Raw genomic sequence first — 26,982 nt, forward strand, 5'->3', positions numbered from 1 at the left:
ATTTTTATTTGCTTCAAGCTTGTGGATAATAAGACTCCTCTCTCTCTGACTGAAATCATACTCCTTGTTGATTGATGCAGTTTCAAAACGAATTTCTGCAAATCTGCGCATGCATATGTAAGAGTTTATGGAGGAAGGTAAAATGCATGTGGATGTATTAAATTTTTTTGGCGCAGATTTAGAGAGAGTCTCGCAGATTCTGGCCATTGTTCTCGCGAGCTGTTTACGCCAGTGCTCATTTTAACACAGAGACCTGCTGTCAGTGCATGCAGCCTCAACCACAAGATCTAGCTGCAAAGAAATGTTTGCATTGTCATTTTGGACCATGCATAGTCAAAAGTGCATATATATATTTACTGGATTTTGCTTTCCTGCTGTGGTTTTTGAACCGAAAACCTTTTGCTGGTGTCTTGCAGGCAAATTCTGAGATGCAATCACACGTTTTGCCTTGTTTGTCTTTATGGCACACAGTCTTATAATGCACAATTTCAAACACTGTTAAGTAAAAAGTTTGACTGTTTGATAATTTGACAAAGTTAAATCTAAAAGATCATTATATAGATTTTAGGCCAGGTATAAAGAGAGAGCATTTTAACTTATACACAACTTCTAGAAGGAATTTGTTTGTATTGTGTCGTATAAAGCTTCTTTATAGTGCTGTTTACAGCCCTTCTTTCCAGTTGTCAGGCACAGCCAGAGTTCGTGAAGAGGTCGTCGCATTCTGCATCATATCAGTGTGTTTTTCCTCTTGAGTGTGATGTATGCTTTTAGTTTGTAGGCTACGATCATGAAGTTAATCAAAGAACTGCTTTGTTTCAACCGGTCAGTGTTATTTCCATGGAGGGGTTGGTTGGCTGTGTTTGCCATCACCCAGATGGTTCTCATCTTGCATAGAGTTATGTTTAAGAGCTAGAGCCTGACCGATTACAGATATGGTAGACGATATAGATCATTTTTGAGCTGGAATGAAAACAGACCTTGTCTATGTGGATTTTGCACCGATATGACTATGCAAAGGTACTCAGAAGGCTGCTTTCTTAAATACTTTTTATCAAAGAACATTTGACATTATTATTATACATTGTCAAGAAATTCTAGAAATGAACACTGAGAAAATGAAGAATAAATAAAAATACAATAAATAGCTTTAAAAAAATCAGTACTGTATGTTTAGTATAAGTCAGTTGCTGACCATTTAAATAAAGAATAAATAAAAATACAATAAATAGCTAAATAAACATCAGTATTACTGTTTAGTATCAGTCAAATGCTGACTTTTAATACTGCCAGTCAAATAGGGGCAGGTTGTAAAACAAGAAGCATTTACACCTGCCGAGACGAGATAAACAGCGGCAGCACTGTTACACCGTATTCTGCTATACAAATTCAGGGGAAACTTTCAACTGTGGAAAACCAGACTTTTAAATATTACATTTTCTAAATGCAATGACTGGAATTGTTCGGTTGAAGGGGGTACCAAACTGCGACTCCTAAACAAAACAGTTTGGTGAATACATGTTTACACATTAGCTTTCACTCAGCTGACAAGCAATGAACGTAGCTATGTGGTTAGCTAGTTAGCTATAAGCTCGTTGTCATGGAGAGCAAAAGATGGACTTTATTTACTTTCCAGCATTGCGTCTCACCAACTACGAAACAGTGTAGCATAAAATCAACACTCAACAGACACAATCCACCACCGCGCCGTTGTCTGCTGAGCTGCAAAAAGATGCTCTGCTTACCTTTCAATCTGCTACGTTACTGACTGCACTGACAAACTATAGCTGGCTAACAGCAAACAGATGTGATTGTCAGGGACAGGGTTAATGTTATATTAGTTATATTGAAAAGGGAAAATGATGGAGTCATTGTTTATTAACTTTCCAGTATGTATTTCACAAACTAGTTAGCAACTTACCGTGAAGACACCGCTTAACTCTGCACCGCTTAACTCCGCACAGTCTGCAGAACCACCATCAGTTCAGCTCTGTAAACAGTGGTGTTAAGCGCACTCTGCTGGACAAACTACGTTATGACACCAATTCTAAAGCATTGTTTTCTGCATTATATGTTCTGAAAAAAGTTTTCGTATCTGTGCATATATCGGTAATATACGCCGATAGCGTTATATCTGTGAAAGGCTAATATCGGCTGGCTGATAAATCGGTTGGGCACTATTAAGAGCAGTGCCTTGTGTAATGGTCTCCAGCAAGGAGATGGTCTCTCAGCAGTTGTTCATTTGCATGCCAGGCTGTCAACTTGGTCTTGGTGACTCACATGATTCACGTTACTCTCGAGCCTAAAGGAATTTTCCGGATTCAATACAAGTTAAGCTCAATCGACAGAATTTGTGGCATAATGTTGATTACCATAATTTGTCTTGCCCCTCCTTTTCTTTAAAAAAGCAAAAATCTGGGTTACAATGATGCACTTACAATGGAAGTGAATGGGGCCAATTTGTAAATGTTAAAATAGTCACTGTTTTAAAAGTAAAGCCACAAGATGTTATCAATATGCATGTTAACATGATTTTAGGGTGATAAAATCACTTAACTTTTCTGTGTTAAGTTATATCCAATTTTACAACTTGGTTGTAGGCATGTGATGGTATCAAATTTTATTAGCTTGCTAGCTTAAATGATGTAAAAACACTCAAACAATGTCCCACAGTAGAGAGTGCTTCCAGGGTGGAATATAAATTTAAAGTGCTTTATGGTCAAGGGTTCATAATAGTCTAAAAAACTAAAAGCTGGATAACCATGGCACTCTTATTAATTAAAAAGCCTTTATTATCTCATGGCTTAATACAAAAGGTAAAACAGCTGTTTTGTTCCTCCAGTGATGCACGTAAATACAGGCCCAGACTTGTGGACAAGTGCACAACTGCACCGCTAATGAAAAAAATCCTAGGGGAAAAACTTCAGGTTGAAAATTATAAACGAATCAATGTTTTGCACACCATATGCCATAATTTTCCAGCAAAAAGTATCTTGAAGTCTTGAAGTTACGTAGCAATTTACTATAAAGAACTCAACATTAATTTTTTTTTTTTTTTTCCTGACGCATACATTTTTTTTGCTAAAAACAGATAGTAAACATATTTGTGCATGGGCCAGTAAAAATGTTGGCAGGGCACGTAAAATCAGAACGACTGATGGGAATACATGCTACCATATTACCTTCATAGTTCAAATCCACTCCACACCTTCAATATACTGCCATCTCAGCCCTATTACAGTGTATTGTCTATTGCATGTTAATACACATTGTCCTTGTAGAATATAGTCTATTGTAATCAGACCATTAAGACATTTCTCTGGTTTCATTATGAATTTGCTTTGAGCATGGATTACAGCAAGGCATTGGCCTAGCCTCAGGCTGGTGCAACAACTGTCATCTTTTGTTGTGACTGTGCAAGAACATGTCTTAACATGTGAATCTTGCATGCTGCAACAAACTGCTGAATCTCGTTTTTGGCATCCAAGTCAGTTTGATTAGCCTCCAACACCCAACATGAAAAATGGGCCCAATTTTTATGAATTTATGTACCACTGGTAGAGTGCAGCTTACACTATTGCATTATCTTGAACCCACATTATTACAGTTGATGTTGCTGATGGCCAAATGCGATTATAATGGTGTGTTATAATTCTGTGAAAACTGTAAAAAAAAAAAAAAAAATGAAAAAAAAAGGTGTTTTTCTCACTTTAAACTTAGAAGTTAACTTAAGAAAGGTAGGAACTGCAAAATGTTCTCATAAATATTTCATCATGTTGGGTACTTCTGGACGAGAATGAATGTCAGCCCTAAATGTCTCTTGCAGTGGTGCCTGGAGACCGTTTTGTCGGGCACCCCAGGGACCCCTCCAAGCTGGACAGAACACGGGCTGCTGTGAGAGTGACGTCTGAGAGACCTTCCCCCCTCCCTAGTCCGTTTCTTAGACACCCGCCTCCGAACCCTACTGCGCTGTCATTACCATCATGTCCAGGGAACAGCTGAACGTGGGGGACCTGCTCCCTCTTCTGGAGACCTCTGACCTTCACCAGCTGGACGAGATCAAGGGCCTTATCAATGAACACCTCAACACAGGTCCCCATGAAATATCCTACATCAAACTTAGAGCTGAAGTGTGTGTTTTTTTTTTTTATATAGAGTATATTAACTTTCTCCTGTCCCAGCTTAAAGGGATTGTTCACCAGAAGATGAAAATTCTGTAGTTATTTATTCACCCTCATGACTTTCTTCTGTGGAACACAACAGGAGATGTTAGGCCACTATTCATTTTCATTGCATTTTTTTTTCCATACAGTAAAAGGGATTGGTTACTAATTTTGCCTAACATCTCCTTTTGTGTTTCCCAGAAAGAAAGAAAAACAGAGTAAAACTGGTTTGGATCAATGGAGAACAATATCAGAAAACAGCCTTTTTTTCGCAATTCTGTTTGATGATGCTAGAGGTGCAAAAATGGCACACTTCAGCTTTAAGTTAAACTATTGCTCGTAGTTAGGTTCTGTAAGTTGGGCACCCTTTGGGAAGGTTTTTTTTTTTTTTTTTTTTTGTCAAACTAATTGACATAAGTTTCACCCTTCATGACTAACTCCCTGCTGTCTTTTATTGCATGATTGTTAGTTGATGTCAGTTCATGTTTTGCAGATCGGGGGTCCATGCTGCTGAATGGTTTGGTGGACTATTTCCTAGAGACCAACTCTGCCCAGGCTGTGCACATCCTGTCCTCAGTGAGGGAGCCGCACGATAAGGTGGCTGACCACTATTTAGCTTCTTGAATTGCTAGATGGCAAAGATGGATCTTTAGCTTTCCCATGGTCATAGAAAACCTGGAAAATCAGGGACATTTAAAATGGTGTTTTCCAGGCATGGAAAAGTCATTGAAATTAATACAATCTTAAAAGTCATGTAAAAGTCTTGTAAATGTATATTTTTCTAGCTTTTGTCCTTGGTCTTAAATATTTAATGAGCTAGACATTTATTTTGTTAAGAGTAAAATGTGATGTCCTATTTGAATCATTCTTCTGAGTCAGTTCTCTTCTAATGATTTGTTTACAAATCAAAATTATTTTTAATAATCTGTTTCATTCTCTCATCATTTACTCACCTTCATGCCATCACAGATGTGTATGACTTTCTTTCTTCTGCAGAACACAAACGAAGATTTTTAGAAGAATATCTCAGCTCTGTAGGTCCATACAATGCAAGTGAATGGTGACCAGTTCTTCAAAGGCTCCAAAAACGATATAAAGTCAGCATAAAAGTAATCCATACGACTCCAGTGGTTTAATCCATTTGGTCTGTTCTAACCCAAAACCAACAGGATCACTTCAAAAGACATGGATTAAACCACTGGAGTCGTATGGATTATTTTTATGCTGACTTTATCTCCTTTTTGGAGCTTAAAAGATTTGGTTACCATTCACTTGCAATGTATGGACCCATAGAGCTGCGATATTCTTCCAAAAACCTTTGTGTGTGTTCAGCAGAAGAAAGAAAGTCATACACAGCTTGGATGGCATCAGTGGAAGTAAATGATGAGAGAATTTAAATTTTTGGGTTTACTATCTCTTTAAATGTAAGTCATGCATAGGTTGACTTCCCAAAGAGCGTATACACTGTGCTTCTGTGACACTTGCAAAGTGTCAACTTCTGGCTCAACCAATGGTGTGGATTTGGTAGGGCTGCCCCCGACCAAAGATTTTCCTTGTCAACTAGTAGTCGTTAGTTTAAGCCATTAGTCGACTAGTTGTCGCACGTTTATGATATTAATTTAATTACTTGAAATATTTTGTTTGGATTAGAAAATGGTTTGAGTTCCATGGGCTGAGAAAGAATGTTATAAGTAACATTGCTAACACTATTCTACATTCAGACTAAAACCGTAATAGTAAGCCTTTAAAATATAAATTTTACAAGTGCATGCATGAAGCAAGCCGCAGCGACACCGGCAAAAGCGGTAATGATTCTGAATGTGTTGGAAAAACCAGCAAGGAGACTGTCTGAACATTTTGTTAATTTAAAGAGAGAAATGCACATTAGGGTTGTGCCGACAGACGATGATCTCGGGGATCGACGATGGTCAGAGTGATCGCCAATAGCTGATGCCTTTGACGATGTCAAGATGATATTTGGCTCATTTTCCCATTAATGTATTTTATTATTATTAATAATATTACTATTATTATTATTAGGCTATTATTATCAAATTAATATTACAAATAATTTGCCCCATGGCACACAGACACGCGCTTGAAGAAACACTATATTATATTATTAAGAACAGATGACAGAAAAGCCGTCTATGCGCATATGACACGCTGTTTGTACGGAGGCGTACAGTCTCGTGGAACACATGCATGTAAAGGTTCTCACTCTTTCTTTGTTTTTGTCTTCTGAATTTTTTATTTGCAAGAACAGTGTCGTCTATAAGTGCTGCAAATGACCTCAAACGTCTCGGCTCAGGAGGTGCTTTGAGTTTAGTTCGCTTTATTTCCACAGAGCAGTTCATTGCGACCACAACTCTGCAGCATATAGCCTACATCTGTGATTAAAACATAAAATAATACAAAAACACGTTCATCTCGAACCATGATTTATATTTCAGTGATTATTATCATCATTATAATGATTATTTTTACATTTATAATTGTTTTTATGTCTTCATTTGTGTAAGTAATTTTCTGCCTGCATGTTTAGACGGATACTTGCCTGACGGTAAATGGAAAGGTGGTTCTCCCCTTTTTCACCCCAATTTGGAATGCCCAATTCCCAATGCGCTCTAAGACCTCGTGGTGGCATAGTGACTCGCCTCAATCCAGGTGGTGGAGGATGAATCTCAGTTGCCTCCACGTCCGAGACCATCAATCCGTGCATCTTATCATGTGGCTTGTTGAGCGCGTTATCACAGAGACATAGCGCGTGTGGAGGCCCACGCTATTCTCCGCGACATCCACGCACAACTCACCACGTGCCCCACCGAGAGCAAACCACATTATGGCAACCACGAGGAGGTTACCCCGTGTGACTCTACCCTTCCTAGCAACCGGGTCAGTTTGGTTTCTTAGGAGACATGGCTGGAGTGCAGTTTGAATTTAGAAATGTATTTGATTTAAGTTTTTCATTTATATATATATATATATAATATGTATGTGTGTATATCTCATGAAGGAGGGAACAAAATGAATTTATTCACACACATGATGTATTTTCCTGGACAACGAAATACCCGACCAGTAGAGAATGCCCAGATGAAGTAGGTTCTTTGCCAGAGAGATGTTGCCCATCACAGCTGTTGTAAAGCCATCTTTCAAAAAGTTAAACAACACACATTTTATTTGCACTTAATTTTTTTCCAGTTTCATTTGAAAAATTAAGTTCAAAGTTTGAAATCAAGGAGTCTTGCTTTATTGTGTAGGCTTAACCCTAACCCTGCTTAACGAAAATTACCCCATAGTACCACCTAGCGTCCAACCAGCACTAATACCGGTTGTCAGTTGATGTCAGTTCATCAATACACAGTCATATCGGGTATGGGCAATCTCACAGGCTGACGATAGGACGATCTGACTATGGAGAAGATCGCCCAACCCTAATGCACAGTAAGTTAAACATGCAGTAAGCAAGGTACTAATTTAGCTTCCCCACTCCTCACGAACACTTGGATAAGCCTAATAGGCATATTTATCTTAAGTTATCTAACGTTAGAGCGAGTGGCCATGCTAAGCTGCTAACGTTAGGCTACTTACATGTTTCAAATGATAAGCCATGTTTGAGGTCGATGAATGATAGGCGAACGTTTGCCTGCAGAGTTTGCATGTCACCTTCTTGGGGTCATCCTTTACCCTCTTGAAATGTTCCCACACTTTGGATTTCCTGCCCGACATAATTAATTACCGCATGGACCAGCCGTGTAAATGATCATATCTTTCTGTCACTGACTGTGTGACATCGCCACTTCCTGTGGAGTCAATCAAAACTTGGTCGACCAAGACTCTTCTCATCAACTAACGTTTGGTCAACTATTAGGGGGCAGCCCTAGAGTTTGGGGAGGGACTATGTTTTTGGCGGTATTTTGGAAAACTTTTGGAATCATTATTTTTTGCAGTTCCATTTGGTGCTGGTAGTGGCACAGAAATTACACACTTCATCTTTAAAAAATATAAACACAAAGTAAAAAGGTGTGTGTATAATATTTAGACCAGCCCATAGTCTTAAGGTAAGTAAACACCTGTGAAATATGAACAAATATTAAAGGAGCCTTTCATTTAAACAGTCATTTTAACTCCTCTGCCTCAGTCTAAATAATTGAAGTTCTTCATTTCAGAACAACTTTAAGAAGCGTTTCCATTTTCTTCCATTAATATTTACCGTTGGCCTCTCTCCCTCAGCACCTTTTTGATAAAATGAATGAATGCATGGCTAAGGCCCCCTGTCGCCTGCCCACTCTCACGCTACTGGGGCACGTTGTCCGTAAGCAGCCATCTTGGATCCACAAGATCGCTCGCTATCCACTACTGCTCTCTCTCCTCAAATGCCTCAAGGTAAGTTGATGAAACGCTAACCATGTGAAAGAACTCGCAAGCTCTTTTGGCATGTCTCAGGGTATTTCTGTGTTTCCTTTGTGTTACAGACAGACACAGATGTTGTGGTTTTGATAACAGGAGTCCTGGTTCTCATCACTTTGTTACCCATGATCCCTCAAGCTGGCAAGCAGCATCTCTATGAGTTCTTTGACGTATTTGGACGTCTGGCCTCCTGGAACCTGAGAAACCCAGGTGAGAAGTTTGGACATTTCCTCGTAGTTGCGATCCACAGGGTTTCCATGATCACTGATGACCTGGAAAGATGAGGGAATTTTTAAATTGTGATTTTCAGGCCTGGAAATGTCATGGAAATGAATCAAACCTTAAGTCATGAGCATTTCTAGAGTGAACATACATTTTTCTAGCTTTGCTCTGCTCTTATATGTTTCTTCTAAATATTGCGCTTTTTAAATTCTTGTGTAGAGTAAAAATACAAATTTCATAACATTTGATGTCTTATTGGAGACATTTGTACACAAGTATAATTGTCTAAATATGTCATTTCCAGTGATAGGTAACTAAAATACAATACAATCTATAAATTATTTGGAAACATCCTTATATATTAACCACAAACAACTAAAAAAGTCATGGAAATTCATTGATCAAAAGATGTGTGAAACCTACACTCCAAGCAGTGTATGGAATGTTTTATTTTGTTTGGCTTTAAGTTGTCGGTTAAGGTACAGTATATTTTATTATTATTATTCATTGAAAGCCTCTGCATTTTTGTAGTCTCCCACAGAGATCAGAAATGTGGTAATATGCCCACTTAAAGGTGCATTCGGAATGTTTTTTTTTTTTTTTCCATTAAAAAAGTTTAACTCCTAAAGACATGAATTATAATTTTGCAATAAATGTAGGAAATCATGACCACTCGCATTAAAGACTTGAGTCATATCAGTAACCTTATAAAAGCTGTTTTATTCTGCATGCAGAGGGTCCGTACATGGGAGGCTGCCATGTTAGATTCACATGACCAGCCAAATACTACTCTCTTAATCTCAGTAACTGTCCTGTTATTTGACACTTTCACTCATTGATTAAAGTAATTATGGCTGACTGTGAATACTACATTTCTACAATGGCATCTGAAACTGAAAACTATTTATTTTATTAGATGCTGCATCCAAGCCGCTAGGTGTCAGTGTAAATCTAAGATGACACAAAGAAAAAAGTTACTGAGTGCACCTTTAAAGGAATATTCTGGGTTCAATACAAGTTAAGCTTAATCGACAGCATTTGTGGCATAATGTTGATTACCAAAAAACCACTTGTCTGTCCTTTTCTTTAAAAAAAAAAAAAAAGCAAAAATTGAAGCTACAGTGAAGCACTTACAATGGAAGTGAATGGGACCAATTGTTTGAGGGTTTCAAGGTAGAAATGTGAAGCTTATAATTAAAAAAAAAAGCACTTACATTATTTCTTCTGTTAAAACTCATGTATTATTTGAGCTGTAAAGTTATTTAAATCGTAATGTTTCAGTCGTTTTAGAGTTTGTTGGCATTACATTTTCATGCCAATGAAGTTGTAAAATTGGCTATAACTTTACATATAAAAGTTTGTGATTTTATCACTCTAAAATCATGTTAAATCGCATATTGTACGTATACTTGTGAAATAGTATTTTAACGTTTACGTATTGGCCCCCATTCACTTATCACTGTAACCCAGATTTTTGCTCAAATGTAAAATAGTCTAAATAAATGTTTGTGGTAATAAAGATTATGACACAAATGCTGTTGACTGGGCTTAACTTGTATTGAACCCAGAATATTCCTTTAAAAGCAAGAAGCAAAATACACTTTCAGACAGTAACCAGTTATGTATCACTGTCAACTTCAGGTCACGTACCAGAGGTTTATCTCATCCACCTCCATGCCAGTGTCTACTCACTCTTCCATCGGCTCTATGGGATGTACCCTTGCAACTTTGTGTCCTACCTGCGCTCCCACTACAGCATGAAGGAGAACATGGACACCTTCGAGGAGGTGGTCAAGGTGAGCTGGCACTCATACAATTTTCCTGAGAGTGTGTAAAATTAAATGATTTCAGTTGGTGTTTTTAATGATTATGATGGTGTTTTTGGTCTTATGTTACATTAAACAATGGTGTATATGTTTGTGTTTCAGCCAATGCTTGAGCATGTCAGAATACACCCTGAGTTAGTGACTGGAACCAAGGACCATGAGCTCGATCCCAGCAGGTTAGCTTCACACTGACCCATGTCTCATTTAAATGCTTAACCAGGAATATCATAGCCATGCCACTCTTCTGTCTTATCATCTCTTTTCTTTGTACAGGTGGAAAAGATTTGAGATTCACGACATTGTTATCGAGTGTGCCAAAGTCTCTCTGGACCCGAAGGAGGCATCCTGTGAAGAGGGCTATGCCACCATGCCTGAGCATTTCTGTTCCCATCTACAGCAACGTCCAGCTGATTGCACTGCCAGCCCTTACGGCGACTTCAACAGCAGCTATGGTTACAACCTCTTCAACGCAAACTTGTCATATAGTGAAATATTCTTCTTAGAATTTTGAAAGACCTTAGCTGGTGACCAAAAGATTGTAGGTTCGAATTCTGCATGGGGCGATCCATTAACTATGACCATTTTAATCACCATTGTGCCCCTGAGCAAGGATACCTCTTGGAGACTGTACCTATAATGTACTATAAATCGCGTTGGATTGAAATATCAACTAAATGACAAATTTGTAATTACTAGACATGTGCCGGTATTCTGTAATACGGTATACCACGATAATTAATATGAATGGTTATATTAACATGTACCCTTCAAAATACCATTAACACATATAAAACAATGTTGATGAGAAGCATGGTTGAAGGAGGTAAACTTGAGTGTGAGACACATGAGCAAACACACACCTTAAGTTTGGAGGTGCAAGTTAGGACTAAAACTTTCAAAAGAAAAATATGTAACTGCACACTCTCTTACAATTTTATTTTATTACCAATGTTTCGGCAACAAGCCTTTGTCAAGGTACAGTTTCCTCACAATGGCGAGCAGTATAAATGGAGTAAGTCATTACACACAGGTGAATACAGTGACATCACAATGGGCGTTTAGTAATTAGCTAACGAGCTTGTCCCAACCAGTTAAGACAGTTGCGATATCAGGCTGAATTGTACGTCACAAGAAACATTACTTAAGCACATTCAAAACAATGAGATACAATTAAATCCTAAAGAGCCACCACATCATATCATAAGAGAGCCCTACACACAAACCATATACATACATATACACATACACTCAGAGATGTGTATATATGTAAACACACACAACCATCAATTGTATAGAGAACTTTCAACCTTCAATTCAAGATGTGTACAAAATACATTTCATTTCCACATTTATCAATGAACAACTAACCTCGCACATCTGAGAAGTATTTGATAGATGCGTCGGACACAAGCTGTAGCAAAGTCAGTGAAATGGAAAAAATCACACACACTATCCTAGCTTGCAAAGAGTATCAAAATGTATTAAGCGACCATGCCTGACGAAGGTCAAGTGACCGAAATGTTGCTTAATACATTTTTATACTCTTTGCAAGCCAGGATATTATGTGGGATTTTTTCCATTTCATTTCCTCATTTATAAAAAAAACAACTCAATTCAAAATCAACATTCAAACCATGCAGCACCAAAGTTTTTAATCTGTGTATACAAAACGCTTCTCATTTTAGCAAGAGTTGATCCAAATCCCCACCTCTTCTTGGTAGTGACACCTTCTCAATACCTATATAATGTAATGATGGAACTGGATGATTATGTTCTATAAAATGTGCTGTTAATGGGGAATTTATATTTTTACATCTTATAGTACTGCAGTGTTCTGCAGTTTGTATCCACCAACTAGAACAACTACAATCATCTGACTTGACATCCCTTTCCTCATCTGCTACCTCTAGCTCAAGTTTTTTTTATCTGCCAGTCGACACAGACACGACCATATAAAACAGCATCGAGAAGACGATTATTATAGCTGTAGATTGGACAGCGTAAAAACAAGAAATAATTCAATCACAGACATTGTCTGTTTTCAGTCATTGAAAGTGGCATGATGTCTTTTTTATACAAAATAATGGTATTTTTTTTATCAATGCAGGAAGTTCTTCCTCGACACATTTCTCTACCCCTCGTCAGCCTGTTGTCCCTCCCTTGGCCCTGCCCTGTTTCTCAGGGTCTCAGCCCCCCTATCGCAGCCCCACTGGAACCTGTCAGCAGGTAAGTTTCCGCCAAACTGTTACCTTAATAATATATATATTATATATCATATAATATGTCATATTATATGTCATTGAGAAAGTTTCCACAATTGTAGAACTTTGTTTGAAGGGATAGTTCACCCAAAAATGAAAATTCAATCATTGTTTACTCACCCCTGTGTTGTTAAAACCCTATTTAACTTTCTTTCTTTTTCTTAACACAAAGGGAGAAATTGTGAAAAATTGTTGTGCTCAGTGATGTCATACAGTGGCAGTTTATGGTGACTACATTTTCAAGCTTCAAAAGGATGCAAAAGTATAATTCAGAAGTCTAATAAATTATTCCATGAGACTCATGATTGTTATAAAAGCATACGATAAGGTTTGGTGAGAAACAAACCGAAATTGAATGTATTATTTAGTGAAAAATGTTCACTGACCGTTAATCTCCAGTGCTCGTTCATGATAGGGCACGAGAGCAACAGTTCACACAGCGCCCTCGCGGCATTGGGGCGTTCAAGTGAAAACTTCTATTGTTTATCTAAAAACAGGTCCTCCACAGTGATAGCGACAACACAGCTGCACACAAAACAGAGAATAGAACTTACTAAACACATCTAAAGAGTTTTTAGTCGAAGAATTTATGCATTTCTATGCCCAGCCTTATTTTTTTGAACGGAGTACTCTGAAATCATAAAGACATATAGAGGAGGCTACAGGCAGCCACAGTCACACCGTGTCCTAAAATGACAAATGACAAGCGATAAAAGGTATATTTTCTTTGGTAATCAGAGTTTTTGTCCTAACCAGCTGTGATGAGTGACGGTACATTCTATCGATCGCTTGTTTTATATTTTCGGCATCGTGTGTGTAACTCCTCCTGCTGTGAATTGGCACCGGTCCAAAAACTTACAAAATAAGGCTGGGCATAGAAATGCATAGATTTTTCGACCACAGACTCTTCAGACATGTTTAGTAAGTTCTGTTCTCTGTTTTGTGTGCAGCTGTGTTGTGTTCCATGGCTCCAAACACTTGTAATTTGTTTGTTTGAGCAGTCAAACATGGCAGTATTGCCTCAACCAATAAAGTGAGTTTTAGTTGGGGCTACATTTTTGTTTAACCAAAAAGTTTGGCTACATTTCCTTTTGGGGCCGCTAGTGATGGTGAAATTACACATTGCACCTTTTAACGTTCCGTAAACAGTTCCCTTTAAACAGTTTGTGATCAGGCCAATGTTTTAAAAGCAACAAAAAACACTGATCCCAAGTCAGTTCCCCTCTGCATAGGGTGAACCCACTGAATCAGTGCTCTGAATATAAAATGATCTGGTTTGGCACACTTCCACAAAGCTCTATTGAAGGAACCAGTGTCTGCCTCCCTCCACCTTCTTGTTTGTCAGCTCGTCAATTGTTCTGTAAATCACCCATCCCTGAAGCACTCCCTTCCCTTCGCCCACCAGAGCACCCCTCCTTCTCCCCCGCTATGAATCATCTCCTTGTTCTCCAGGCAGGCTCAGGAGCAGAGAGGAAAGGAAGGGAGAGGTGTTGAGTCATTCCTGTACAGTGGGTGTACAGGGCTTTAAAAAGAGAAAAACATGCCATCCCTTAGCTGACGCAGAAATGGTCGCCCTGGCAACGTTAATGACGCTGAAGTGCTTTTTCTCGGGTGTTACCTCCCAGTGTCAGGACCTTTATTCTGCTTAACCCACCGCAGGCACAAAACAAACAGTCAGTAGTGCACTTACGTTCCCATTGGGACTAAATTGAGATGTAGTCAAATGTTAGTGTTAGGGGTCTAATGGTTCAAATTTCTCATGGTTTGGTTTGTATTAAGCTCATGTGGTCATGGTTTCGGTGCGGTTTGGTAAATGCTTTGTATGTCATTGTTGAAAAATGTCAGTTTCCGATAACCCATATTTTAACATTGTGTTGGGCATACAGGGATCAATATGCCCTACATGGTAAAATTACAAGCAACAATTTACATTTTGTGAAATGTTAATTTGTTTGGAATATATGGGATAAAATAGGCTTTATGAATAAGTTTATATACCAAGGAATTATTCTGGATTAATCTGTTATATTCAAAGGTATGAATCTGTTTTGGTGCAACTTGTTGCTGCTTCTATTCAAAATCTCAAAATTCAAACTGAAATATCACCAAAATTCAAATTATATTTACATTTTTTAAGACATTATTTGAGGGGGGGGGGAATCTACAAGACATCTGATTTTTAAATCAACATTGTCTTCTATGTACACGTACACCAGCACCCTGTTCTAGCTATTGTTAATTGCAAAGAACATCTGGTTAACAATTGTGCATAAAATGATAAAGTCAAAAGCCCAGTTCATATTCTCAGGTATTAAGTAAAAAAAAAAAGTATAAAACAAGAAAAGAAACGCATCAGTAGACGGTTCTGTGTTAACTTGGTGTTTGACATTAGCCTATACCGGTGCCATAGTCAAGACACAACTGCCAAAGACCTCCACCTCTGGGGGTCCTTCACTCCAAATGCATCCATCTTTTTTATGTAAGCAAGCATGTGCTAAAGCAGTGGTTCTCAACCAGTTTTTTGGATGAACGCCCCCCCACTTCATTCCCTTACCCATTCCCTTACACAAAACTCAATATTTGTGTTATTTGCTTAATTTGCTCAATGCAACTTCGATGCATTGCATAATTTTAAGTTTTGTTAATAAATTCAGCAGGGTTACGCGTCACGAATGTGAGCCCAAACCTTGCGTGTCTTGAATTCAAGCAGATGGTGGGCTATATCTGGAGCCTATAAAATGAAAATTCGAAGACAGAAACTAATAATAAAAGTGATATTGTTAATATATTTTACATTTGCCTTTTGTAAATGTTAATTTATTCATTATTTATTTTTATAGTTTTAACAGTGGTATTTCTAACAAGACCATAGTAAGCACATGGAAGCATGGATATTCATCACTATCATGGTTAAATGTAACATGATTTCTATAAAACAAACTATGGCATTTTTGTAATTATAAACAGTAGACCTACTCTAAACACATGTAAAAACAATAAATACAAAATATAAAACAAAAATTGTAACAAAAATTAATTATATTTCCTCACTTCCCTATTTGTAGCCTATGACAAATGTAATAGAGCTGAAGTAGTGATATGATAATATTTATTATCAATCTATTTCTTCCTAAAGTACAGTTAGTGTTACTATAATAAATTCAAGGGTGAAATTCTGTGACAAATTTAAATGGTTTCTGCTTCTCGCCCCGTGCTTCTCACTGATTCTCGCAAAGCTGCGAGTTTAAGAGCTCATGCTTTAAGAGCTTTGCGCTCGCACTGCTCTGTCCATTGAGCCGTATCCATCTACAGAGCCATACAGGTGCATTAGCTGTGGTTGTGCCTCCGCCTGTGTATTTGACGCTGTTAAACCAGATACTTCAGATGCGTCGCTAGATTTCAAAATCAGATGAACCACGGTACAAATGCGTACCAACCCTTATAATTGAGAACCAACTGATATACAAGTCTAGATAAACTTTTTAATGCAAAGACGATGATGATGATAGATTTGATTATTATGACTGATAAACGCCCCCCATTTGTAACCTAACACCCCCCTCCCCCTCTCTACTAATTTGCTCTCAGCGCCCCAGCATCCTTTGAATGCCCCCGTTGAGAACCCCTGTGCTAGAGGGACCTTTAAATTCAACCTTTAAAACATGTCTCGAAAAACCCACGTTCTTTTTTTTTATTTGTTGCACTACGTCTGTTTTAGCCCAAGAATGTAAGTCATCATAAGTGCTTGGCATATATCCAGAATTCGAATGCTCATTTTTGCATTCGAATGTGCATTTTTATCATAAATTCGATGAATATTAAAATTTCACATTTTAATTTGACCGCCTCACTGTTCTTCTTGCCTATATCATTTAATATTGGTCAACACCATCTTGTATACAAAATCTACATGTTGATGAATCTATTGTTCGACTATGAGAATGAATTCAAATTAAAGGAATAAAATGAGGGAAATTATCTAAAATTCCCAAACAATTTCTTTGCAGTTTGGAGAATTGGGTTGAAATATCATGGAGAAAAAAAAAAAAAAATATATATATATATATATATTATATAAAAACACCAGAGTTTGTATAGACAGTCAAGCGACTTTTTGTTTGTTTATTTTTAGAACTCCAGCTGTGAATTTATTGCCACATATGGTGTTAAGGATTCCCTCTGGAGCCCCTCCTCCCAATGTGGCATGGCCACACCCCCTCCCTCACGTGGGATGTCCCCGAACCTGGAACTGTCCCAGATTGCCTCTCACCTACCTAGTCGCCTCTACAGCACACCTGGTAACTGTAATGTCTTGCACTTTAGTAAATATTATTCCCAGTTATAGCTGCATTTATAAGAACGATAACCTTGATGTTTAGTTAATTGTGCTGGAGGTAGGCATGTGACGGTATCACATTTTCACATCAAGATAATTGTTTAATAAGCTTTCATCACTGTATACAGTATTATCATGGTATTGAATTAATATATAGCTAGGCGCTAGCTACAAATGTATTAACTGCAAGTTAATTGGCACTGTACGGCAACGTACGATTGCGTTGCGTTTCAGCTTGAACTTAATATTGAAATCATAATGTGCAACACTGTTACTATTAATTACAGGACATAATATTAGCTGATTACAACTGTATTTTAGTTGTTTCTACAAGACACAAACGTTACTGTGTAGCTAGGGGAGTTTTAGCACACTACTCTTCAGCCAATTGAAAGCATCGGGCCTCCATATCCCAAGCACTGGCATGAATTTTGTGTTCTGGTGACTCAAGTCTCTTGTCTTCTTTCCTGCAGCAGGTGGTAAAGGCACCTCATCCTCCAGCACCCCCGCGGCCACCTCACCTCCTCCCAGTCTCTCGGATGAGTTTACCCCTGTGTCCCTGCCACGCAGCACTTCCAGCCCGCCATGCAAGGTACTCTCATGTGGAGGATGACCTTTTGTGCTGATCTGCAATCTCCCATTAAACCTTTTATAGGGATAGTTCACCCCAAAATCAAAATTCTGTCATAATTCACTCACTCTCATGTTGTTCCAAACCTGTATGACTTTCTTTCCTCTGTGGAACACAAAAGAGGGAATGTTTAGCAGAATGTGAGCCTCAGTCACCATTCTCTTTTATTGTGTGGAAAAAAGATGCAATGAAAATGAAAATTCTGCCTAAAATCCTCCTTTTGTATTTTACAGAAGTAGTTGACATGAAAGTATTTTTGAGTGAACTGTCCCTTAAGTTAAAATGGCAGATCTGCTCTGAGATTAGTGAAATCTAGTGTAGTCTCATTAAAAACTGTGTTTTAACTCTGTAGGATGGTAGACCTTTAGACTACATCAAACCTGCCTTGGTCAGGCAGGAGCCAATCAGAGAGCTTGAGAAAATTGGGCCTGAAATGATCAATCACAGAGGTAAGAAATGTGCTGTTGTCATTCCCTGTTATTACACAAAAAATTGTTTTATAATACAACAGCCTGAACTTAAAGTAGATAATAGTATAATTATATTTATTACACAGCTTTCTGGAATACTTCATTCTGATCAGTCAATTGCATTTTTAAGTCAAATATTTTTGTAGAATGAGCACTAAACTGCATAATTGACTGTTGTCCCAGGCAACCAAATTCTTACATGGATAAGTATTACTCTGCAGTCTCTTCTCACATAATGAAATAATTTCAATTCAAATCAATATTTCATGTCCATTTATTAATTTATTTGGTAAGTAGCCATGTAAGTCATTATTGCAAACCCTTTCAGGTTAAAACAGGCTATTTTGCAGTAATGACTGGCTTACTGTACATTATCCCTCATTATTGCAAAATAAACCCCTTTTGGGTGATACAAGACTTTGATCACCTTGTCTGGGTTTATTTTGCGATTAACGACAGGCTGATTGTACATAATCCCTTACTTAATGTTTGCATGGTTTAAAATCTAGAGGACTTAGCATAAATGGCTAGTGTTAGATGGGCCATCATTAGAGCTAAATATTTTGTGCTGGCTAACACAGATGGCAGAATTGACAACATGCCCATGACGCTGACCGAGCTCTCCGTCTACATGGAGCAAGAGCAAATGAGGATCGAGAAGGAGAGGGAGGATGGTAGGAACGAGAGCATCTCTTTCTTATTCAGTGGTCATTTTTGTCTTTTACAAGAGATCAAGCCAGCTTTAATACTAATTCATATCTGAGTTTTGTATTTGCCCTACTATTATACCCTTGTCCCATGCACTAATGGTTAACAAGCAGTGTCCAATTGATTTTATTAAGAGGAAATATTTACCCTCTGGAATTAATTTACAGGGGCATTTTTGTCTAACAATATAAAAACACAGTGGTCATTTTTAGAATGTCAGGTAATTGTAATAAATTCTCATTCTGAACAGTAGTTTCTGTTACCTATAAAATCACATCCACATAAAAAAAGTAGCTTTAAGTAATGCACAAGCTGATATAATAGAGTAATACAAAAACACTTTGCTGTTATACATTTTAAATAATTTACTTGTCCCTACATTAGATTATATACATACTCACCAACCACTTTATTAGGAACACCTGTACACCTACTTATTAATGCGATTATCTAGTCAACCAGTCGTGTGGCAGCAGTGCAGTGCATAAAATCATGTAGATTCAGGTCAGGAGCTTCAGTTAATGTTCACATCAACCATAAGAATGGGGACAAAATGTGATCTCAGTGATTTTGACCGTGGCATGATTGTTGTTGCCAGACAGGCTGGTTTGAGTATTTCTGTAACTGCTGATCTCCTGGGATTTTCACTCACAACAGTCCCTAGTGTTTACACAGAATGGTGGCAAAAACAAAAAACATCTAGTGAGCGGCAGTTCTGTGGACAGATACGCCTTGTTGATGAGAGAGGTCAACGGAAAATGGCCAGACTGGTTCGAGCTAACAGAAAGGCTACGGTAACTCAGATAACCGCTCTGTACAATTGTAGTGAGCAGAATAGCATCTCAGAATGCACGTCGAACCTTGAGACAGATGGGCTACAACAACAGAAGGCCACGTTGGGTTCCACTTCTGTCAGCCAAGAACAGAAAGCTGAGGCTGCAGTGGGCACAGGCTCACCAAAACTGGACAGTTAAAGACTGGAAAAACATAGCCTGGTCTGATGAATCTCGATTTCTGCTGAGGTGCAAAGATGGTAGGCCCACTGCAGCCTCAACTTTCTGTTCTTTGCCCGATGTGGTCTTCTGCTCTTTTAGCCCATCCGCCTTAATGTTCGACTTGTTGTGTATTCTAAGATGCTATTCTGCTCACTACAATTGTACAGAGTAGTTACCTGAGTTACCGTAGCCTTTCTGTCAGCTCAAACCAGTTTTGCCATTCTCCGTTCACCTCTCTCATCAACAAGGCGTTTCCGTCTGCAGAACTGCCACCCACTGGATGCTTTTTGTTTTTGGCACCATTCTGAGTAAACTCTAGAGACTGTTGTGAGTCAAAATCCCAGGAGATTTGACAGAAATACTCAAACCAGTCCATCTAGCTCCAACAATCATGCCACAGTCAATCATTGAGATCACATTTTTTCCCCATTTTGATGATTGACATGAACATTAACTGAAGCTCCCGACTCGTATATGCATGATTTTATGCATTGAACTGCTGCCACACGATTGGCTGATTAGATAATCGCATGAATAAGTAGGTGTACAAGTGTACTTAATAAAGTGGTTGTGAGTGTAAGTCTCTAATGTTTAACATCACAGTTGATTTTTATGTAATAGCTCTCAAGTTTCTGACTTTTCTGCCTTTAGTGTTTCTAGAGCTGATTTAAGTTTATTTTCATGACAAAAACACACATTTGGTACAATTACAACAATTCTCACCTCTGAGACACTGAACTCCTAAATAAATAGGCCTAATAGAATATAACAAAATATATCAAATGTTAGATGACAAATAAAAAATAAACACAAATTCAATAACATTAAAAAATCTGGGCCATTTTTGTCTTTTTCTGTGGTTAATTTCTGACACTGGTTACAAGAAAATATAAAGATGAACAAGGTGATCTGGAAGTGTCTTCATACATTTTTTCTATGTCATCCTCTCAGCTGCCATCACAGAAGAGCTTTTAAAGCTGACTGAGGACAAGCGGGATTTAGCTGGTCTTCGTGGCTTTGACTCACCATTCCTCAGCACCACAGAGACCTTAACCGGAGCCCAGGAGAAACTCCTACCCTCTTCTGCTCTAGTCGGCTCGATTAGAGACCCTCACAATACCATCTCCACCCCTGACAAGACTGACATCACACCCGGGGACAGAGGCAGAGTCAGCAAAGGAATGTCCCAGGAGCATCCCTGGACTTTCCAACCAGTGTTCACACCCATTGAGCACCCAACACACAGACACCTCCATCAGAGCCCCTCTGCACCTGGGGACGAGGCCCTTAAATACGGGTTGTGTTCCCCTAGCCCATGCAAACCACCACCCCTACCGTACGAGGCTCTGTTTGACATGGCCCTGCCCCGGGTGGCATCCATGTTTGTGGGAAGGAAGACCTCAGAAATTGTGAGGTTCCAGAGAGGTGACGTGGGCAAGGAAGGGGAGGAAGAAGGTGTACAGGGGGTCATGTCTGCCTCCCCATTGGAGGTGCTGGATCGCCTCGTGCAGCAGGGCGGCGACGCCCATGATAAAGTATTGAAGAGGTGAGGCTTTTCTTTCGATTGTAATATTCAAAGTTTGCAATTCATCAAACTTGTAGTGGTATGACCTGGTGGTTAAATATCTGGGCTTGTAAACAAAAGGTCGTAGGTTAGAACCCTGCAATGGGTGATCAGTGAATAATCACTATTATGCCCTTGAGCAAGATACTTAAGTTCAGGTTGTAAACTCTAAAGCTATTGTCTCTGTAATAAGTGTACTATAATCCACTTCGCTTAAAAGCATCTTCAAAAAGCCTTCTTATGGCAAACACGTTTGTACTACGGACCTGAATGTTTGCTCAAATTGTGCATTTTGTTGAGGAGAGGTGTACTGATACTTTTCTAAAAGACTGAATTTATCATTTTTGCCTGGTCAAATGATAAAACAGACATGAAAAAATCCCATAAATTTACAAGAAAGGAGGGACCAGATCATATCTTGTGACCAGAATATTACAGAGACTTGGGGTCTTTAGACTTAGGCCATTAAAAAACCACCTAGAAACCAGCCAGAACACCTTAGCAATGCCCTAATTGCATAGCAATGTGCTAACAACAACTCAGACATCTTTATAACCGCATAGGCAACAATCCACAACATCCTAATTTTGTGGTAATGAGGTTAACACTCACTTTTTCTGTATAAAATTAACTTTTCTTTTTCCAAACTAGACAACTTAAAGTTTGCCAAAGAAGGGCTGCCGGTCTTACTCTGAGGCTTTTTCAGCAGAACTGGGCCAGACTGGTCGCAGATTTGCCCTGAGCCCACTCACTCACTATCACACTGAAACAACTGTCTGCATTGTCCCGTCTCATATCCACTGCCACACAAATCAGCCAACAGCACAACAGCATAGCCAGTGTTAACAGAATTCAATCAGAGCATTGCTTCTCTCTCCTCCCTGCCCTACAGCATGCACAGCCTTCACTCGAAGATACATAACTGAGTTAGGTTACTGGGCTCACAAATTTAGGTGTGATTTGGCTCGGATCAGAGAGGGTTCTGTGCGGAAAGGCTGTCTCTTGCCAGAAAAGCAGTGTGTCCACAATTATTGTCACATTTCCACTGACCTCGTTGAGCCCCTCTGTTTTTTATCTTCCTTTCTCCCAACATTTCCACAATCTCTCTCAGATTACCCCTGCCAAGCAAGTCAGCTGACTGGACACACTTTGGAGGTAAACAACATTGCATGAGCACACATTTACTGCTTGTTGAATAGAAGTGCTTTCAGAGTAAAGAGAAACAGTGATGTGGTCTAAGTGGTACAAATGACCCAAACATGTAAAGGTACCCTAACAAATGTTTTTCCACAAAGTTTTACACCTAAAGAAATGTTTAGTACTTTTGACAAATATTTAAAATGTACAGTCATGTGAGAGAAGACTAGTCATGAGAGTGGCTTAAAAAAAAGGATTTATGTATTTGTAATTGTGTATTTAAGGGTTCAGTTTAGGACATTCATCTGGTCATTGATGATATTTGGTTGGACTAACTTCTTTCTGTCATTTGTCTTTTTCTTTCTTTCTCTTTCTTTCTTCCCCCCCTTTTTTCTCCCTTTACTTCCTACCATGTTTCTTCCTTCTTTCTTCCTTCCTCCCTTCTTCCTGTACTTCCTACTGTCTTCCTTCTTCCTACCATCTTCATTCCTTCCTTTCTCCTGTATTCTTTACTTCATTCGCTCCTTTCCTTCCTATTATCTTCCTTCCTTCCTAATATATACCTTGCTTCCTACCTCCCTTTCTTCACCTTTACTTCTTACCATGTTCCTTCCTTCCTTCCTTCCTTCCTACTATCTTCCTTTTTCCTCCTTTATTTCCTAATTTATTCCTTCCTTCCTTCTTCCCTCCTTCCTCCTTTACTTCCTACCATGTTCATTATTTCCTCCCTCCTTTACTTCCTACCATGTTTCTTCCTTACTCACTCCCTTCCAATGTTCCTTCCTTCCTTTCCTTCCTCCTTTACTTCCTATTATGTTCCTTCCTTCCTTCCTCTATTTCTATGTTCCTTCTGTTCTTTACGTTCCTTCCTCCTTTATTTCTTAATATATTCCTTCCTTCCTTCGTTCATTCCTTCCTTCCTTCGTTCCTTACTTCCTTCGTTCCTTCCTTCTTTCTTATATCTTCCTTCCTTCCATCCATCCATCACCTCTCTTTTATCTTTTCGCATACTTTGTTGTCTTCCTCACGTTCAGGTTCTGCTCCCCTGGATGAGCTGCACACACTGCGCAGTCAACTGCTTCTGCTACACAACCAGCTCCTGTACGAGCGCTATAAGCGAGAGCAGCATGCTGTCCGTAACCGTCGTCTGCTTCGCCGCATCATCAATGCCACTGCACTTGAGGAGCAGAATAACGCTATGGTAATGTCCTATAATAGCTCAGTGTCACAGACTGTTAAATGATGGGTTTCTGGTTGGCTGTATGTTAGAATTAAAGCCATCAGATATAACAAAGTTGTGTTGACAAAAAAGAGGGCAGATGGACTGAAAAAGGGATCAGGCTTCATTAATAAAGAGAAGAGTACTTATTTGTGTATAAACATTTTTACTGAGCATTTCTTAAAAACATACAGTAGTTTATTACATGCTAGGTAACAAGTCATAGCAAATACTGCATATTAGTTGAACCTTTTAGCTCTTCCACTTCAACATTAGAAGAAAAATACATTTGAAATTGCAGTAGTAGGTCCTTGTTTTTTTTTTTAATTTTCTTTTATAATCCTGTACCGTTTGTAATTTCAATATAAAAGCTAACCAGCAGAAACTCCAGTGAAACATTTTGCCATGAATGTTTAGCTCTTTTAGGATTAAATATAAATTAGATTTGTGTCAAAATGTTGTTTATTTTTACTTTTTTTTTTTTTTTTTGCACTTTAGAGATTTGACAGGGCAAAAAATATTTACTTTTCATCAGTATATGTTGGCATATCCATTAATTTATGCTAGTTCGGGGGTGCCAGACAAAACCTTTATTGATCACTAGAGGGCAACCGAGGGCCAGATCCTTCATTGAGTTCCATTTAGAGTTGATTTTGTGTGCAGAAGGCCCAGCTGAACCTGCAGGATGTGGATGTCATGTCTCTGAAAGAGAGCCTGCAGGTGGAGCAGCAGAGATACAGGCAGCTCTGGGATGACAGAGAGACAGTAGTTACATGCCTGCATAGCCAGATACGGCAACTACAGCAGGCCAAAGATGACTACTATACCAAAAACCAGGAGTTACAGGTAAGTCACATGCAATTCTCTCAAACTGACTTACACAGACACACAATTATGTCAATATTTGTCAATAAATAAGAATCTTAACAAATGACTCTTACACAAGGGGGGGATGCACAAAAACATGCATTATCTATTGACAAGGCCTTGTGGGAAATAATTTGACAATGCTATGTAGACTTTGAAGCTAACACTTTTGTTAATTGACCAAGTGGGTGCGGTTTTGGCTGATGCCAGTAAGCTCAAAATAGCCATATATCAGCCAATTTATTAATATGGTAGCTAGCATAAAATCAAACACATTCCTATTCAAATTCATGTAAATTATTGTTTCTTAAAGTGATACTATTTTTTCCCTTTTTGTTGCACCTGTCACAGTGTAGAGTTTAAAATAAGTATGCTATTTTAATGTACATCTGTGACCCTTCAATCAGAGTAAGTTACAAGAATGCCAGAAGCGAATAGGCGAGATAGAGGCGGAACTTCAGATGGCGAACAACAAGGTGTGCCACACAGGACACCTGCTGAACCAGCTCACTGCCAAGGTAAGGAAAACTTTCCCACTGACTCATTAAGCTCCAATGTTTCCGTCTGGTTATGTTCAGTTAGTATTAAAATATATAAAGTTTGTTATAAATATCTTTAGTTTGTTTAAAAAAAAAAAAAATTCTAGCATGCAAGAATGCAGCACTAAAAATAAACATTGAAAATATGTTGGTGCCATATGAAAAGTATGACCATAACAATTAAACTTGTAAAAAATTTAAATATTTTAAATGTTTATTTGCAGTGCTGCACACCATTACTGTAAACAATTTTTTTATAAACAGAATGACGAGTCTAAATAATTTTCTGTGGTAGTCAACAGCATGCCACAGATGTTTACGATAGAGCTTAACCTATATTTAATCTGGAATATCCCTTTAAATATGTAGTGGAATAAAATTTGTTGTGGTAAATGTCATACTTCCTCTCATTTGTCTTTTCCTTAGTTATCCTCGAGTGAAAGTATTCAGCAGCAGTTGAGTTTTCTCAATAAACAGCTATTGCTGTTGGGAGAAGCTCATAAACTGTGCGTTCAGGAGCTGCAGCAGGCCGGACCAGACACAAGCAAGGTAAATGTTTTACGTCACGTCAGGAGAACAAGCCCACTGTCTCTTTCATCTTGACACAAATGCAGCTCACATTGTCATCATCTCTCTCTGTTTTTTTCTTCTTCATATCCCTGCTTAACTCCTTTTCTCTCCTATAGGAGGTGCAGATGCTGCAGATGTCTTGGGGGAAGGAGACGGAATGTCTTAAGCAGAATTTGTTATTCCAGAACCAAAAGCTGGATGCTGCTCATCAGAGAGTGGCAGAACTGGAGACACAACTTTCCAAGAAAGAGCACCTGATTGCAGAACAAAAGAAGTTCCTAGAAGATGTCAAAGCCCAAGCCAAGTATGAGAGCTCTGTATCTGTCTCATAAAGCAACTGTTGTTTCACCAAAAGAGATAAAATTATGCACTTAGTGTGTTAGTATATTAGTTTGAGATTTCTGTGAACATATGTGTGTGAATTATTTGTAATCATTGCTAGCTGATATTCTGAGGTTATCTCAAATATGTTTTGCATTAATTCCTATATCCCTAAAACCTTCTCCCGCCACTTTTACATATAATATACTTTCGTTTCCATTCTAGCCTCAGCATTGTCTCACAATCTCTTTTTCGCTTTCTGTCTCTCAGAGGGGAGCTGCAGGCCTCTGAGAGCAGGTATCAGGCCCAGCGGCGGATAACTCTGGCACTGCAGACTGAGCTGTTGCAACTGTACAGCAGACTGGAAACTGAAGACTCCTCTGCCACTGCTTCAGCCACACAAGCAGAGGGCGCCACTGAGCCCCACATTTCTGCAGAGTCTAGGTACTTTCAAAACAATTTAAGAGAGAGTTCACCCAAATATGAAAATTCTCTCATCATTTACTCACCTTCATGCCATCCCAGATGTGTATGACTTTCTTTCTTCTGCTGAACACACAGATTTTTAGAAGAATATTTCAGCTCTGTAGGTCCATCCAATACAAGTGAATGGGAACCAAAATTTTGAAGCTTCAAAAGCATATAAAGGCAGCATAAAAGTAATCCATACGACTCCAGTGGTTAAATCCATATCTTTAGAAGCAATATGATAGGTGTGGGTGAGAAACAGATCAATATTTTTT

At 38.6% G+C, this 26,982-nt stretch overlaps 1 protein-coding gene across 3 annotated transcripts in view; it reads left to right on the forward strand.

The window, feature by feature from the left end:
* The window catches only part of tsc1b (TSC complex subunit 1b), a 30,101-nt gene that overhangs the window by 189 nt on the left and 2,930 nt on the right, over window positions 1–26,982 (forward strand). For all 3 annotated transcript variants that reach the window (XM_051677624.1, XM_051677625.1, XM_051677626.1), the window contains exons 2-21: window positions 3,824–4,089; window positions 4,654–4,757; window positions 8,397–8,549; window positions 8,639–8,783; window positions 10,437–10,591; window positions 10,724–10,797; window positions 10,895–11,073; window positions 12,729–12,847; window positions 17,015–17,180; window positions 17,692–17,810; window positions 18,202–18,298; window positions 18,901–18,993; window positions 20,974–21,568; window positions 22,698–22,741; window positions 23,758–23,924; window positions 24,606–24,788; window positions 25,217–25,327; window positions 25,775–25,897; window positions 26,035–26,222; window positions 26,510–26,683. In XM_051677624.1, coding sequence (XP_051533584.1) covers window positions 3,981–4,089; window positions 4,654–4,757; window positions 8,397–8,549; window positions 8,639–8,783; window positions 10,437–10,591; window positions 10,724–10,797; window positions 10,895–11,073; window positions 12,729–12,847; window positions 17,015–17,180; window positions 17,692–17,810; window positions 18,202–18,298; window positions 18,901–18,993; window positions 20,974–21,568; window positions 22,698–22,741; window positions 23,758–23,924; window positions 24,606–24,788; window positions 25,217–25,327; window positions 25,775–25,897; window positions 26,035–26,222; window positions 26,510–26,683 — 3,098 coding nt within the window. In that variant the 5' untranslated portion in view covers window positions 3,824–3,980. The remainder of the gene's footprint in view (window positions 1–3,823; window positions 4,090–4,653; window positions 4,758–8,396; window positions 8,550–8,638; window positions 8,784–10,436; window positions 10,592–10,723; window positions 10,798–10,894; window positions 11,074–12,728; window positions 12,848–17,014; window positions 17,181–17,691; window positions 17,811–18,201; window positions 18,299–18,900; window positions 18,994–20,973; window positions 21,569–22,697; window positions 22,742–23,757; window positions 23,925–24,605; window positions 24,789–25,216; window positions 25,328–25,774; window positions 25,898–26,034; window positions 26,223–26,509; window positions 26,684–26,982) is intronic.

This window comes from Myxocyprinus asiaticus, chromosome 38 (genome assembly GCF_019703515.2).
Source record: "Myxocyprinus asiaticus isolate MX2 ecotype Aquarium Trade chromosome 38, UBuf_Myxa_2, whole genome shotgun sequence".
NCBI lineage: Eukaryota > Metazoa > Chordata > Actinopteri > Cypriniformes > Catostomidae > Myxocyprinus > Myxocyprinus asiaticus.